The sequence below is a fragment of the Macrotis lagotis genome, chromosome 5, assembly GCF_037893015.1.
Source record: "Macrotis lagotis isolate mMagLag1 chromosome 5, bilby.v1.9.chrom.fasta, whole genome shotgun sequence".
Classification (NCBI taxonomy): domain Eukaryota; kingdom Metazoa; phylum Chordata; class Mammalia; order Peramelemorphia; family Peramelidae; genus Macrotis; species Macrotis lagotis.
In genome coordinates this window covers 81,589,764-81,607,175 of record NC_133662.1, presented here as the reverse complement: position 1 = coordinate 81,607,175, position 17,412 = coordinate 81,589,764, and the positions used below count along the sequence as shown (strand labels likewise).

The window sequence follows — 17,412 nt, the reverse complement described above, 5'->3', positions numbered from 1 at the left end:
TAAGCGCCCCTCCTCTGCCATGGGGCTGAATTGGGGGGGGGGGCCCTGCTGGTCTGTGGGGGGACCTAGACTGCAATCAGGTTCTGAATGTGGGCAGAGCCCCAGAGTCCTGTTCCAGAGGCAGAGGACAGAGCTCTGCAGTCTCTCTTCACTCCCCTCCCTCAGCTCAATGGGCTCATGCCCTGGGGCCTCCTGCTTACCAGCTCCACCTGCTTCTGTTTCAGGATCTGGGCTGAAAGACCAAGCTGCTCCCTGTGTGCCCTGAGGGCTGGGCTCCACGTGCTCACTCTGGCAGAGGTTCCCCCACTGTTCCCCCACTTTGTGCCCGGTGCTCCCCGGGGTGTAGCTCAGGAGACTCCCCAGCTGCTGTGAGCCACGGCTCCCAGTGCCCTGGGGCTGCCTCTGGGAGGCTGAAGTTCTTTTGCTCTGGCGGCCACCCCTCTGACCCCAGGGAGCAGAGCCTTTCTGCTCTTTTCCAGGTTACCTTGAGTAGGAGAACAGCCTCACTGGGTCCCTTTGTAGGTTCTGTCTCTTGAAAGTTTAGTTAGAGTCCTTAGTTTCAAGTTTTATCAGAGAGCACCTGAAACTCGATCCCTTCTTGTTGCCATCTTGGCTCCCCCAGTGCTACTTTTTTAAAGCAGAAATTTACCTATTTCTTTTAACTATTTTCTTGTGATGCTCAGGATCTGCATTTAATGGACCACAACTGTTTTCAGTTTACAAATGATTAGATTCAAACTTTCCTCTGTCATAATTAGAGCTTACAAAAATCTCAGGTATAATTTAATATAATTTTGAAAGTAAATTTGATTGATTTTTAAAATACATTTTTATTGACATTTTATTTTCATATCTTTAAATTTAAACAATTCATTGTGATATTTTTGATTTATTAAATTCTCATACAAATTGTTAAAAATTTTAAACTGTACAAAATAAATTGTAAAGGTTTAGTGAAAAATTTTCTCATTCCTCAATTATGCCTGATAAATGTTATTTAATAACATTTCTTACGCAAATACATGATGACTCTATTATGTTTTCACTGTAGTAATCTCCTAGTATGCACTACTTCCACTAAAACTTATGCCAACCTTCCTGACAATAACAAAATTCTACAGACTTTACTGATAAACATAGCTTGTCTCAGGCTTTTGCAGCAAGGCAGGATTTGGACTCAGGTCTTCTTGAATCTTAGTCTTCCGAGTCAAACTAACCCTTTATTATGCCACTTTGCCAATATTGTAACATTTTTCTTAATGTTTATAAGTATTTACCATACTAGCTAGCATTTATTAAACAGTGATTATTGTTTGATGTCAAATGTATTGAGTTCTACCAATTGGAGTCTCTTAAAAGTCATCTCTCCACTTTTTAAGGGGAAAAAAGTCACAAAACCATTAGTTTCTATTTTAAGAACTGGAGGCATTTAACACATTTGAAATCCAGTGAAAATGATAACTGTGGAAACTACCTTACTTCTTTAATTATGATACCAAAAAGTGCTGATGACCCACTATTAAGGAAAGGAGGTAATTTTAAATAGAAGTCAGAGTGGGAAGGTTGTTAATGAACTTCTTGATTTAAAAAAATGCTTTGAGTTGTTTTTGCAGTAATACTGATATAATGTATATGTTTTCCTCTACTAGGAAAAATAGTATATAAATAAGTGTTCAACTTTGTAGAATAGAAGAGAAACAGTATCAACAATGTCAACTGTATTTATGAGCCCATAAAAATACCAGTTCAACATGATTTGATATTATCCTAAACCATGGATATAAGTATTCTGTAAATTTTTTTAATAATGTTTTTGAATTTTTTATTTTTTTTCTATATTTATTTTTACATCACTTCAATAATCTTATTGTGAAAATAGATGGGAATCACCTCCCCATCCTCCACCCCTCCCCAAAGTTAGAGAAACTTCAAGAGAAATGAAATAAGAAAAAAAAGTGTACTTCAGTGTACAGATATCATCAGCTTTGTCTCTGGGATGGATCACCTTTGTCATAAGTCCATTTGAGAAGTTGCTTCAGTATTTTTTACCCCACAGTTGCTATTGTTTACTGTATTTCCCTCCATTCTGTTCTTCCCCACTCCCATTTATTTTATTCTCTCTCTCCTTTCACTCTGTCCTTCCTTAGAAGTATCACCTACTCCCCGCCTCCTCTCCCTCTGTCTCCTTTCTCCAATCTCTTTTTTTCACTGGAGAAAGATTAATTTCTGTACCCTGTGGAGTATGTGTTATTTCCTCTCTCTTCCCATCTATTTTCCTTGTTCTTCATTTGAGTCCTGTACTTGGAGATCAAACTTTCTGTTCAGCTCTGGCAGTTTCATCAGGAAAGTTTGAAAGTCCCCTGTTTCATTGAATGTCCATCTTTTCCCTTGAAAGAACATGTTCAGTTTTGCTGGTTGTTAATTCTCAATTGTAATCCAAGCTCTTTTACCTTTTGGAATATCATATTCCAATTCCTATGAGCCCTTAATATAGACCCTGCCAATTGTTGGGTAATTCTGACTTTAGCACTACAATGATTGAATTGTTTCTTTCTGGCTGCTTGTAACATTTTTTCTCTTTGACTTGGGAGTTCTGTAACTTGGCTGTAATATTTCTGGGAGTTTTTTTTTTAATCAAGAAGTTCATTAAAAACCTTCACCCTAATAGTTGGGTCATCAGCACTTTTTTGGTATGAAAATTAAAGAAGTAAGGTAGTTTCCACAGCTATAATTTTCTTTGATTTTAAGTGTGTTAATTGCCTCAAGTTTTAGGAGGTAATTGGTAGATTCCCTTGATTTATATTTTACCTTCTGCTTCTAGATCTCAGGGAAATTTTGTTGGATTATTTCTTGAAAAATGAAGTCTAGACTCTTTTCCTGGTCACAACTTTCATGTAGCCCAATAATATTTAAATTATCTCTTCTGGATCTGTCTTCCAGGTCAGTTGTTTTTCCAATGAAATATTTCACATTTTCTTCAAATTTTTCATTCTTTTCATTTTGCTTTATTGTTTCTTGTTTCTTGAAGTCATCAGCTTCCTTTCACCCCATTCTACATTTGAAGGAGTTATTTTCTTCAGAGAGCTTTTTTATCTCCTTTTCCAACTGACCAACTCTGCTTTTTAGGTATTCTCTCATTGGCCATTTGAACTGCTTTTTCCATTTGACCTAAATTTGTTTTCAACATGTTATTTTCTTTGAACTTTTTTTTTTGATATTTCCTTCACCAAGCTGCTGATTTGGTTTGCATGATTTTCCTGCATTGCTCTTATTTCTTTTCCCAATTTTTCCTCTACCTTCCTTACTTGCTTTTCAAAGTCTTTTTTGAGCTTTTCCATAGCCTGAGATCAATTCCTATTTTTCTTGGAGGCTTTGGATGTAAAAACTTTGACTTATCATCTGAGTGTATATTTTGATCTTCCATGGGACCAAATTAATTTTCTGTGATCAGATTCTTTTTTCTGTTGTTTACTCACTACCTCAACCTATGATCTGATGACTGTATGTAAAAAGTTTTTGGTACAATCCCCAGGACCTCAATTCCACAGCACTCCCTTCTGCCCTGGAACTGTGAGGAAGGTCCCTGCTCCACTGGAGACTCAGACTGGGTCCTGGATCAGAGTATGGGCAAAGTAGCAGAATCCTGCCCCAGGGATAGCAGTCACTCCCCACCCTCTTGTGGTCTGTGGAATGATTGCTGTGGAAACAGTTGCTGGGTGGCTCCATAGGTTCCTTCCTGTGGCTGCCCTGAGGCCATTGCTGGCTTGGGCCTTTTGCTCATTCTGATACTGCAGAGTTCTCCCACTGACCCTCTAGGCCATCCCTAGTGACCCCTGGACCAAGAGGTCTAGAAACTGTTCCTGCTGCCAGCAACCCAAGTACTGCTGGGCACTTAGGTGCTCCATGGACTGTTCCTGGAAGATTGGAGATGGTTTGCTCTCATGCGAGCCTGGTTACTCTGTTGCTCCTTCCAACCTTGGTCCCAGTGGAACAGTTGTTGCCCGTGAATCTTCCAAATTATCTTGGGCTGGAAGATTTCCCTTAGTCTTTTTGTGGATTCTATCCCCCTAGAATTTGGTTAGAGTCATAATTTTACAGCTTTGAGAGATTTTTGAGGGAAGAACTGGCAATTCCTGCCTTCATGTTGCCATTGTGCCTTTCCATCTCTATTCTGTACACTTTTAACAACTTTATTTCATAAGAGATCTATATAATTAATTTCATGGAGATGACTATTATACAATTTTAGTAAGTTGAAATCAAGGCCATTTTCATCTCTGTTATTTTTAATAAATTGCACTTCATAGTGATAATGAAGCATTATTTTACTTTTTTTTATTATTTCTCACAGAAATTCCTGTATTCTTTACAAAGAAGGTAGAAAATATATTTTCATTCTTTTTAGAGGATCAATTTATGTCAATTGTTAAATAACATTTTATGATAATATCAATATAAATTCAGTACTTTTGGTTTAAGCTGATTGTTGAGAAATAAGGATCGTAGCAATAAGGGTATAAATGCAGAGATTTACCTTGACAGGTGATTATAAGATTGTGAGCCCCTGACAATAGAGAGGGACAGGATGGGGGAAATGAGGAAATGTAGTCAAAACTTGTTTATCACAGTGTATAAAAATCTGTTTTCACCTCACTTTACTGGTCTTGCAGGTAGAGTTGATACCCTATTTCTGCAGAAATGGCATAAAACTGCTTTCTGTTCCTAAAAAAAAAAGTACAGAGATTTTATCATAGAATTATAAATTTGGACCTTGAAGGGATATTAGAGGAATCCTAGTACAACACTTTTTTAAAAAAATTATTTAAGGCAATGGGGTTAAGTGACTTGCCCAAGGTCACACAGCTAGGTAATTATTAAGTGTCTGAAACTGGATTCCAACTCAAGTCCTTAATGTTTCTAGGACCAGTGCTCTATCAACCAGTGCTCTATCCACCGTACCACCTAGGTGCCCTAACCCTTTTGTTTCATAGTTTAAGTGTATAATTCAAGGTCAATAGGTATACTTAAGTTTCAGAATTGGATTTGGACTTAGGGTCTATAACTCCTAATATATTATTTCATGTCCATATGTTAATTAAATAAAAAGAAGCAAAATAAGGCCCTTAAAATGAATATATTTAATTTGTCTTCTGTCTCATAAATCCATACATTCTATCACGCACATGGCTAAATAGCATTGTTTTTGGCATAGATTTAAAAAATGTTAAGTTGGTTCAGTTGTTATAATAATTTTAATTTTTTGCATGAATATGTTAGATTAAAATTTTTTAGTTTTAGCAGGGCAAACTATTTTGATTAATGTATCCTGTTGAAATTTAATATGATATTTATATTAATTAGAATAATGATGGTTATCTGGTAGGTCTGTGGTTGGTAGTAATGGTGGTCATAATTTTCAGTGTCAGGGTCATACATATCTCATAAAAAATTTTCCCACCATTTCTGAGTTTTCAAAAGTAACTATGGGGATATTGTGAAATGACTTCACAATAAGCCTGTAAAATTTATTTTGATTAAACATTTGTAATATAATGAAAGGTCGGGGGGGGTGGAATGCAGTACAATGTCTTTATTTTTTTTAAAGGATTTTATTTATTTTGAGTTTTACAATTTTCCCCCAATATCACTCCCCCCCTCACAGAAAGCAGTTTGTTTCCATGTTGTACATTGATCCAAATTGAGTGTGATGTGAGAGAAATCATATCCTTTCAGAAGAAACAAAGTAAGAGATAACTATCAGATAGTAAGAGCAGTTTTTTTTTTCTAAATTAAAGGGAATAGCCCTTGAACGTTGTTCAAACTCCATGGTTCTTTCTCTGGATGCAGATGGCACTCTCCATTGCAGATAGCCCCAAATTGTCCCTGGTTGTTGCACTGATGGAATGAGGAAGTCCATCAAGGTTGAACATCACCCCCATGTTGCTGTTAGGGTGTACAGTGTTTTTCTGGTTCTGCTCATCTCACTCAACATCAGTTCATGCAAATCTCTCCAGGCTTCCCTGAATTCCCATCCCTCCTGGTTTCTAATCGAACAATAGTGTTCCATGACATCCATATACCACAGTTTGCTAAGCCATTCCCCAATTGAAGGACATTTACTGGATTTGCAATTCTTTGCCACCACAAACAGGGCTGCTGTGAATACTTTTGTACAAGTGATGTTTTTACCCTTTTTCATCATTTCTTCAGGGTATAGACCCAGTATTGGTATTGCTGGATCAAAGGGTATGCACATTTTTGTTGCCCTTTGGGCATAGTTCCAAATTTCTCTCCAGAAATGTTGGATGAGTTCACAGCTCCACCAACATTGTAATAGTGTCCCAGATTTCCCACAATCTTTCCAACCATGATCATTATCCTTTTTGATCATATTGGCCAGTTGGAGAGATGTGAAGTGGCACCTCAGAGAAGCTTTAATTTGCATTTCTCTAATAAGTAATGATTTAGAGCAATTTTTCATATGACTATGGTACAGTGTCTTTATGTAATTATTGTGAAATCTATGAAACTCCATACTGCTTCCCTATTTAAAAAATGGGTAAGGTAATACCAAGAATGAAAATGTGCCAATTTTATTCCTAAGATTTAAGTTGAGTGTAAAAATAAACAATATTGAAACTAGTTTTAAAAAAGTTTCTTAGGGTGGCTAGGTGGCGTAGTGGATAAAGCACCGGCCTTGGAGTCAGGAGTACCAGGGTTCAAATCCGGTCTTAGACACTTAATAATTACCTAGCTGTGTGGCCTTGGGCAAGCCACTTAACCCCATTTGCCTTGCAAAAACCTAAAAAAAAAAGTTTCTTATGTCCTGCTTATCCACTTCTTCATTTCCTCACTTATTTTTTTTTAAATCACATACTTGGGATGACTTATGTAGTGAAAACTGTGTTGACAGTTAGGAACACCACAATAAAACTTTATTCCTTAATATAAACTTCCAGTAGGTATAAGCAATAGGAGCACTTTTTAGAACAGAACTTCTGTTAGGAAAAGATGAAGCTATATAGCAGAGAACTTTCAGGTTTTAGTTAAATACATTTCATGTATGAAAAAAGTTCTGTGATGCTTAAGATCTGCTGTTAATAGCAATCAGATGCCCAAATTGGACATTCATGCCTTTACATATTTCCAGACATTGCTTGCTTATTGCTCAAAATTGGCAGATATTTTGGAAATTAAGAGATCTAAAGCATATAAGAAAATATGGTATCACTTTGAAATTGTCATTCACTCTAATCTTTATTTGAAATAAAAATGTCAAAAGAAATAGAACATAGTTTCTGTCCAGTTTGTGTAGTTATTCCTGCATTAGAATATTAATAGTTCAGTTATTTTTACTGCCCTCAATATAAAGTGTATTCTTTAAAAATTAAATTAATCTAGTTGTCTTGAGTTGTAAGATTTGAAAACTTAAATTCTAAGTAGAATGTTACACGCTAGATACTTATTAAATTTTTCTTCTTTTAGCTTTTTAACATAATAGAAGTGACAACATTCCAAATGAAATAATTATATATTATAAATATCAAGAAAATGAATATTCTCCCAAAATAAATTAATTGTAACAGTTCAGGAAATTATTCAAATTTATTGAACCCATGAGAAAAAAATCAGTATAACCTTATTTTGGTTTTGGAACGTAAAGCCAATATATCTAAATGATCCATTCATTCTTTGCAGAATTATATAATGTCATGTATATAGTATTTGAGACACTATGAGGAAGAAACATGAGCAAATATAAGGTGATTGAATGCGTAAGACACCCTATACACATACACACATAAATGGAACATACTCATGTAACTTGTTTGTACATAGTTGTTCGCATGTTGTTTACCCCCCCCCATTGGATTTGTCAGATTCTCAGTCACATGTACTATCTTTTGCCTTTCTTTGTTTCCTCAAAGCTTAGCAAAGTCTTAGTCACATAAAAGTACTTGATAAATGCTTTTTGACTTATTTTCCACCAGCCTCTTGGTGTTCCTTTCATAAAATAGTTTGTTCTCAAGCATTTTCACTATTGTCTGTATTTAAAATGTTCTTTTCATTTCTGCCTTCTACCTTCCTTTAAGTTCCTGCTAAAATTCCAGCTTCTATGCTGTACTTTTTACTGATCCTCCTAAATTCCATTTCCCCTCCTCTCAGGTGATGATTTCCATTTCTGTTATAGTTTGATTTTGCATAATTCTTTGTATGTGGACTTTACTCATTAGATTGTAAGTTTCTTGCAAACAGGGACTTTTTATCCTTCTTTGTATTTCCAGTGCTTAACATAGTGCCTGGTGAATAGAAATGGGTGAATGAATTTATTAAGTAATAGATAATTAATCACTAGGCACACATATTCAATAGATGTATATGTGAATAGGTGTGTGTGTGTGTGTGTGTGTGTGTGTGTGTGTGTGTGTTCCCCATAATTCAGCCCCTAAGAAATATTGGGAAAATAACTGATGTTCACTTTCACTTTCCTATAACTTGGATAGACCCTAAGGATTCTAATCCTAACTTATTAGCAGACTGTCCACAATCCTAACTCTTGAATGGAAAGTGATCCGGTGGTCAAGTCAGAGAATCCAGTTTTGCTTCTGTGTGTGTGTGTGGGTGTGGGTGTGGGTGTGTGTGTGGGTGTGGGTGTGTGGGTGTGTGGGTGTGTGGTCTTGAGGAAGTGACTTATGTGTGCTCTTTCCACATCTGAGCTATAAAGTGAGCTAGATGACCTCTTAAGATCCCTTCTAGCTCTAAATCCATGGTCTTATCAAAACTTTAAAGGATACAGCAAATTTCACTGTCTTCTCATCCTAAAAAACTTGACCTTTATGAAATAAAGCTCTCTTAGATTTCTGCAAAATTTTTTCTGCACTCTTTGCTTCATACTGTACTTTAATTTCCATGAGCCACTTAAGATTCCCTTCCTTAAGGAGGTTGACCTTGTTCATAGATTTCATATTTAAGTATTCTGCTTTGTGGCTCAATAGATAGAGCCATGGCATTGGAATCAGGATGATACATGTTCAAATCCAGCCTCAGACACTTGCCATTTTCTAGCTGTGAGACCATGGGCAAGTCACTTAACCCTGACTGCCTCACATCCAAGGCCATCCCCAGTCATTCTGATTCAAATCTGGCCACTAGACCCAGGTGACTCTTCAAGAGAAAGTGAGACTGTCAACTTAGCACAGTACTCCCCTCACTCAAATTCAGTTCATGTGCTTGTCATGGCATCACTTCCCCGATGTTTTGTTCTTCTTCAAAAATGAAGGACAAACTTTATTATTCAGCAATACAGAGGATGTTGAGAAGACTAACCTTATTGAAATGTCAGGTTCAAGGTTGGAGGAACAAAAAGATAAAAAATGTGGTTCCAAACTCTGCTACAGGCCTGGAATGTTATATTAAGGAGATTATACTTTGTCTTCTAGGCAATATATGTTTGATCAAAACTTTACAGTACTAGAATAGTATTTTAGAAAAAAAATTACTGTAGCAGTAGGAGTGATTTGAGTAACTTGGGCAGGTAAAGATGAAGACAGAACCAAGGGTAATGATATTGGAAGTGAACAGTCAGGTATAAATATGAGGGATAGATGAAAGAGAAGTAATGGCTTGCTATCTGGTTGAATTCATAGGACAAGGCAAAGGGAAAATGAGAATATTTGTATCAAAGTGTTAAACATGGTGGAATAGTGTTGCCATTAATGGAAATAGAAGCAGAATAAGCAAGTCATTTTGTGATAGGAGATACCCAACAATTGTAGAGAGATGAGTAAAGAACTCTATGTATAGATTATCTGACAGATTTTTCTGTTACTTTTTTTTTATTCCTGCATTTCACAGTTTAATATTCTGACCTCTTTTGACCATAGGGTAAGCAATTAAATAAGAAAAATTATTTTTCTTCTTAACCTGGCCTTGAGCAAATAAATGGTAATGCCAGTGGTTTGGGACTGGTTTGGGTTAGAGAATTATTAAAAGTAGTTTGTTTTTTTTTTTGACAGAGTATGTCCTGGATTCTTTGTTGGTTAATTAATATGAAAGACAGTATCAAAGGAAGAAATTGTAGCAGTATTTTTCTAGGTTTTTGAAAATATTTGATTTTTTTTATCATCCCAAAAATATTTAATCCAATTATAACCATTTTTTAAAATTTACTTTAGAAATACAAACCTGGTCGATGTGATGATATTTTGAAATGGAAACCTCCCAGTCTGAATTCTGTAGATTTTCGCCTAAAAATAACAAGAATGGGAGGAGAAGGGTAAGTAAAGTTTTTCTGTTTCATATTAAATAAATGTCCTTAATTAGCTTTTGTTAATATACCAGTCATAGTCTCTTTTAAAGGCCAACAATAAGATTTCTTCCATATTCTTTTATTGTTGTTAAATTGATAACATTGAAAAATTATATTAGATATAGCTCCATTTCAGATTTTATACTAGCAATGCTGGAGAAAAAAATAACGAAGCCCATTTATTGAGACCAATAAAATATTTGAAGTCTATTTAATTTATATTGGCAAATTCTTTTCACACACACATTTATTATACTTATTCTTTCCCTAAAAATTAACCTGATTTATCAAAATTCTCTCAAAGATAAATATTTTATAGCATATTTCTTCCTAGAGTGTTTTTGCTTTTATAATAATTGTGCTTATGATTTGTTGACTTGTGGTATAGGATAATAGGTTTCTTGATATAATCTTTTTGCCTTTTCAAAGATTTAATCAGAAATTGAGGATTTATTAAGGGGAGTAAAACTTGTTAAATTGCATCATAATGATTTTTGCCTTATACCACATTTAAAGTGTTTAAATATCCTATGTATAATTTAATTTGTTGTCTTGCAAGGGACATTAAAGTCATGCTCTTCCTACATAATATTTTCTACTATCTCGTTGGGGGGGGGGGTTAAATCTAATTTGCCATGGATTCAAAAACAGACTACCCATTTACTTAGTGTATAGGAATCCATTCCTTCTGCTTGAAATTTTTTCTTTATTTGTACTTAGGATTCTTTTCTCCACTTCTCATTTTGATCACCTACTTATTCTTACAGTGTTATCATTGAATTTTTATATTTTAAATCTGTTCAAATCAACTAATTGCATTAAAAACCAGTGCCCTATGTGCCTAGTCTATTATATTTATGAACATAGAAGATTACAGAATTTTTTATATAGGATGTAAAGTTTTTAGAAATGGAATATGGAAGTTATATACACGTAGGGGTGCACAGTTTATAGTAGTAACAAATGACAATTGGGTCTTTAATAGAAATCATATATGGGTAAGAAATCATATATGGGTAACAGTTAAAGCAAATGGTAAATTTCAAAATAAATTATTCACTTAACATGAGAAGTTTGTTTTTTCAGTTAAAGATTGTTCTATAAAGTGGTTTTCATTAAATGAGTAGTTTTTTTGCTATAATTAGGAACCTTACAGTCCAAAAAAAAAAAAACCAACACCAGAATATCACGTTACTCAGTTACCTGAGAATAGCTATATTAAAAACTGGAGAATTTGCTTAATTATATTTCCAAAGTCTTCTGCTAAAAAGAATGGAATAGAGTTTTAGGAAAGGTAATATAAAAACCATTTGTTGAAAATGTAGGTAGGATTTGTTGAAAAGTATATTGGTTTGAACCTTCATTAGGTCGTTTTGGTTTTCACTGAACTGTTGCAATGAAATTGTTATGAATCAGATTCCTATTAGATTGAAATCTAATAAAAATAGACAATCATTTCTATTGAATTGAATTCCCAGTTTTGCTGATGTTTGTCCTTCATTCTCAAAGAAGACCATGACAGCAGGGAGGCATTGCCATTCACAAGAAGGTGAATTGGATTTGAGTGAAGGGGAGGTTTGTTACATCACCAACTTCACTGTCTCCTCTGGAGGCTTCTGGTTCTAGTGGCCAGATATGAATCAGGATGACTTGAAAGGACCCTGGATGCAAGGCATTTGGGGTTAAAATGAGTTGCCCAAGATCACACAGCTTGTTAAGTGTCAAGTGTCTGAGGTCAGATTTGAGCTTAGGTCCTCCTGACTCCTGGATGGGTATGCTATCTACTCTGCCATGTAGCTGCCCTAATTGTCGTTTCAAAAGTTGACTTACGGACTTTCTTTTTCTTTCCTTTAAAGATGTTAATGCAAAATTGACAGTACAATGTTAATTTAGTTTAGCACCCTTTATCTATTTTTTTGCAATTTATATAATTTTAATTATAGGAAAATCACAGATAGTCTCAGAGAGTAAAACTTAAATTTTAAAACATGACATCAGCTTGTGTTCTCTAATTAATCTATTTCTGATAGTTATATCAGTCATTAGAAAAAAAAGGTCATATAGGTTGTGTGTCCTCAGGAATTTATAGGCTATTGATTACAATGGGACAGAGTAAGCTAATACCATTAATTTTTTTTTCTTTTTTTCATTTCTTTGACTTTTGTGAGGCACTGGAGTTAAGTTACTTGCTCAAGATCACACAACTAAGTGATTATTAAGTGTCTGAGGTCTAATTTGAACTGAGGTCCTTCTGACTCCAGGGCCAGTATTCTGTGCATTGCACCACCTAGCTGCCCCCATTAGTTTTTTTAAAATAAAGCACCAATCAAACAACTCCTTTAAAAAATAATTTCTAAATTCATAACATGGTATCTAATTAGCTCTATCAAATTTTTCCAAATTGATTCACTTTAAACATTCTGTCTGTCAGTCAGTCAACAAACATTAGGCAATTGTCTTATGCCAGTCACTATCCTAAGTCCTAGAGTTGCAAAGAAAGGAAAAACAAGCCCAATCCTTAAGGAACTAACAAAAGCTAATGGGGAAAACTGTATGCAAAAAACTGCGTGTGTGTGTGTGTGTGTGTGTGTGTGTGTGTGTGTGTGTGTCTGTCTGTCTGTCTGTCTGTCTGTGAGTCTCTTTACATGTACAGGAAGAAAGCCAGGGAAACTAAGAAGCAGAGGGGAGGAAGGAGCATTTTGATCTTAGGAAGAGTCAGTGAAAAGGTACACATGGGGAGATGGTAGTGCTTTGTGTTAGAAGCAATAAGAACACCAGTGTCACTGAAAAATAGTGGACCTGACAGGGAGTAAAGTGTAAGAAGACTGGCAAGGTAGGAAGAAGCCAGATTGTGAAAGGCTTTAAAAATCAAGACAGTGGATTTTCCTTTTGGTTCTGGAAGAAATAGGAAACATTGGAGTTTATTGAAAGGTATTCAGCCTCTTATTTAAGGTTAGGAGGGTGGCAGTCACAATTAGGCTCTAGGCAGCTGATGGAGAGTGGACTGAAAAAGGAGAAGACTTGAGAGAGAAAAATCAATCAGTAGGGATGTGTGTTAAAAGGTAATCATTTTGGGGTTCCCATTATATTTTTCAAATGCATGATTAGTCAACTAGATGTACATAATATATAGCAGAATGTATGAATTTGATATCTAAAGTTCAAATTCAGTTTAAGTACTTGTACCTTCAGGTACAGTGCTAGACCCTTGAGACATAAAGACAATAATGAACCAGTTCTTGTTCTGAAATAGCTTTTTTGGAATAATAGGATTGCATATTTAAAGGAAGAGATTTTAAGAGGCAATCTAGGCTAACCCTGTTGTTTTATAGATGAAGAAATTAAAATCCAGAGAGATTATATGATTTAGCAAATGTCACACAGCTGATAAGTAACTAGAAGTACTATTTGAACCTTGATACCCTTGTTTCAAATCCACTGTTATTCCCACTGTACTAGTGTTTCCCAATTGGAAGGCATAGAACTCTCTATCTTTATCTCTGCCTCCTAGATTTTGTGACTTCTTTCAGGTCCCAGCTAAAGCACTCCCTTCTGCAAGAAGTCATTCCCGTTCCTCCTTAAGCTTTGTGCCACGGGGCAGCTAGGTGCCCCAGTGGATAGAGCACCGGCCCTGGAGTCAGGAGTACCTGAGTTCAAATCCGGCCTCAGACACTTAATAATTACCTAGCTGTGTGGCCTTGGGCAAGCCACTTAACCCTATTGCCTTGCAAAAACTTAAAAAAAAAAAGCTTTGTGCCTTCCCTTTATTTTGTATATATTATGGATGTCCAACCTTTTAGCTCTCTGGGCCACATTGCCCCCCAAAAGCTTTAAAAAGACTGCATAGGGGTGGCTAGGTGGCGTAGTGGATAAAGCACCGGCCTTGGAGTCAGGAGTACCTGGGTTCAAATCCGGTCTCAGACACTTAATAATTACCTAGCTGTGTGGCCTTGGGCAAGCCACTTAACCCCATTTGTCTTTCCAAAAAAAGAAAACCCTAAAAAAAAAAAAGACTGCATATAAAATTTAATATTTATTTAACCAGTAATACCAATAAGTATAATAAAATTTAATGATGTAATAAAGTGTAAAAATTAAAAATATATAATAATTAGGCATTATTTTTATTTTTACTTTTGGTTTTTGCAAGACAATGGGGTATAGTGACTTTCCCAAAGTCACAAAGCTAGGTAATTATTAAGTGTCTGAGGCCGGATTTGAACTCAGGTCTTCCTGACTCCAGAGTCAGTATTGTATCCACTGTGCCACCTAACTACCCCCTATTTTTATTTTTTAAAATTTAATCACTTTTTAATATTTATTGATATTTTATTTTTATAAATATATGTTATGAAAGTTTTTCAACATTCATTCATTCATATGCATATGTATATTTTTAAGTTACAAAATTTCCTTCCGCCCTCCCTTTCCACCCCTCTCAGTGGCAATCAGGTTAACATTGTACATACATATTTGTAATAAATCTGTTTTCATATTAATCGTTTTCGGTATGAGAAATTAGGATTAAGGAAAAGAGATACATAAGAGATATTTTTCATAAAGTGTTCTTCAGATTCTGCAAGTTTTGGGGGGGGGTAAATTTTTTTTATTTTTTTATTTTTCGGTTTTTCTTTCTCTGGATAGGGATAGCATTTTCCATAGCTGGTCTAATACTTTTGTCCTAGCTCTCTGAACTGATGAGAGCAACTGCTTCCATCAAGGTTGATCATCTCACAGTGTTGTTGTAATGTGTACATTGTTCTCTTGGTTCTACTCCTTTCACTCAGCATCAGATCCTGTAACTCTAGAGAGTCCAATTGTTTTGGTTTCTTATTGGATAATATTCCATTATATTCATATACCATAACTTGTTTAGCCGTTCTCCAATTGATGGGCATCTCCTCCATTTCCAGTTCTTTGCCACTACAAAAAGAGTTTCTTTGAATATTTTGAAATATGTGGAACTCTTTCCATTTTTTATGATTTCTTCTGGTTATAGGCCTAGAATTGGAATTTCTGGGTCAAAGAGAATGAACAGTTTTATTGCTCTTTGGGCGTAGTTCCATATTGCTCTCCAGAATGGTTGGATCATTTCACAATTCCACCAGCAATGCATTAATGTCCCAATTCTCCCACAAACTCTACAACATTGATCATTTTCCCTTTTCTTGTTGGCAAATGTGTTAGGTGTAAGGTGATTCCTCTATATATAGCTTTAATTTCTTCATTTGAAAACTGTCCAAATTCTTTGACCACTTATCATTTGGGGAATGACTTGTAACCTTATAAATATGATGCATTTCTCTCTATATTAGAAATGAGACCTTTATCAGAACTCCCATTTGTGGACATTTACTTTTTAAACAAAAAATAAGTACATGCCATTTTTAATGTTAACACTGAACCTACTTTTTCTATACCAGTGCATCTATATCTGGTTTGATAGTTGTAGCAATATAAGGAATGTTTTCAGGATGCTTTTATGAAATTTTGTTGCTTTTTTTCATTTTTTGTATGCTTCAAAAGAGAAAAAACTTTTCTTGCAACTATATGTACTCCCCAAAAGAGATATCATGAACAGGGCATGTTCGTGAAATGCCAGATATTTTTCTTTAGGCAGATGCAGCTTATAAAAGTCCAATGAAGACACTTGAATACATTTTCTTTAAATTGCATATCTGATTGCAACACTCTATCTTCTATTTTCAAGTTTGCAGGCATTTTATTGATGTCAACTAAGAATTGAATAGCCAATATCTGAAATGTATTTGGTGTTTTCTAAAATCTTAAAATTTATTCTCAAAGCACTGCAACAAAATAGCAATTAATGCTGCATAGTTTTCACTGTTTACTTTTTTTTGTTCAGACAGAATTTTCAAGTGAATTAAATTATTGTTCTTAATCTCAGATTGCCTCAATTTCAGTTTCATTTCATTTCATTTGAAACATCATTTATTAGTTGATTTTCACCTTGGAGATATGTGTTCAGTTCATTAAAATGAGCAGTTAATTGAAATGATCTCTCAACAAATCCTTATTTTCAAATTCAGGTACAGGTTTTCTTTTTAAGTATATAAAACACTTTATTTCATTTCTTAATTCATAGAAACATTTAAACATCTTACCATGACTTGATCATCTTACTGCAGCAAAATACACTTCTCCCTAGGTGGTTTCCAAAATATTCAGCACTCTTGGAATTGACAGTGGTTTAATCCTTTCAAATTCTAAAATTTATTGTTTTAATGACAGCATTCACAGTATTACCCATTTTTAAAGTCGTTGCATGCAAATTTTCTTAATGTATGTTGCAGTGACATGAAATGCAAATTACCTATCTTTTTTATATTGTCATCTTCTAGTCTTATTAGTCTTCCTTCTTTCCACCCATAACTGACATACTGTCTGTGACTATAAGACATGTTGATGGTTAAATAAAATCTGACTAATGTTGCTTTTACTGTTTCATACAAATCTAGAGACTTAGTTGGTATTTCAGTGGACCTAGGGAGGCCAGTTCTTCAATTATATTAAATTCATTGTTAATAGCTTGAATAAATATGACAAATTGAGCCATATCCGTAGCATCAGTGTTTTCATCCAAAACTATGGAACAAAACTTGAAAGTAGCACATCCTTTTTCAAAAGACTTCACTATATCTTCAATATGCCTAGTGATTATTTGGTGTGATAAACTTATTTTACAAAAATCAATTTTTTCAGGATAAATTAGCTATATTTATATAAATATATATATATATATCAATCTGCTATATTTTCAAGACATTTCTTTAATAAATTCACTGTCAGTAAATAGCTTTTTTTTAGCAATTAATTTTGCTACCACGTCACTTGCCTTGACCTAATGAATCAGTTTGAGAAATCTTTTTTTTTTTTTTTAGGTTTTTGCAAGGCAAATGGGGTTAAGTGTCTTGCCCAAGGCCACACAGCTAGGTAATTATTAAGTGTCTGAGACCGGATTTGAACCCAGGTACTCAAGGCCGGTGCTTTATCCACTACACCACCTAGCCGCCCCAGAAATCATTTTTTGAAATGACATATCAAACATAGCATTTTATTATTAGCTTCAACAAAAAAAATTT

At 34.9% G+C, this 17,412-nt stretch overlaps 1 protein-coding gene across 1 annotated transcript in view; it reads left to right on the top strand.

Annotated features, from left to right (window-relative positions):
* The window catches only part of RNGTT (RNA guanylyltransferase and 5'-phosphatase), a 403,735-nt gene that overhangs the window by 239,358 nt on the left and 146,965 nt on the right, over positions 1 to 17,412 (top strand). Inside the window, exon 13 of the mRNA XM_074187132.1 lies at positions 10,176 to 10,276. Coding sequence (XP_074043233.1) covers positions 10,176 to 10,276 — 101 coding nt within the window. The remainder of the gene's footprint in view (positions 1 to 10,175; positions 10,277 to 17,412) is intronic.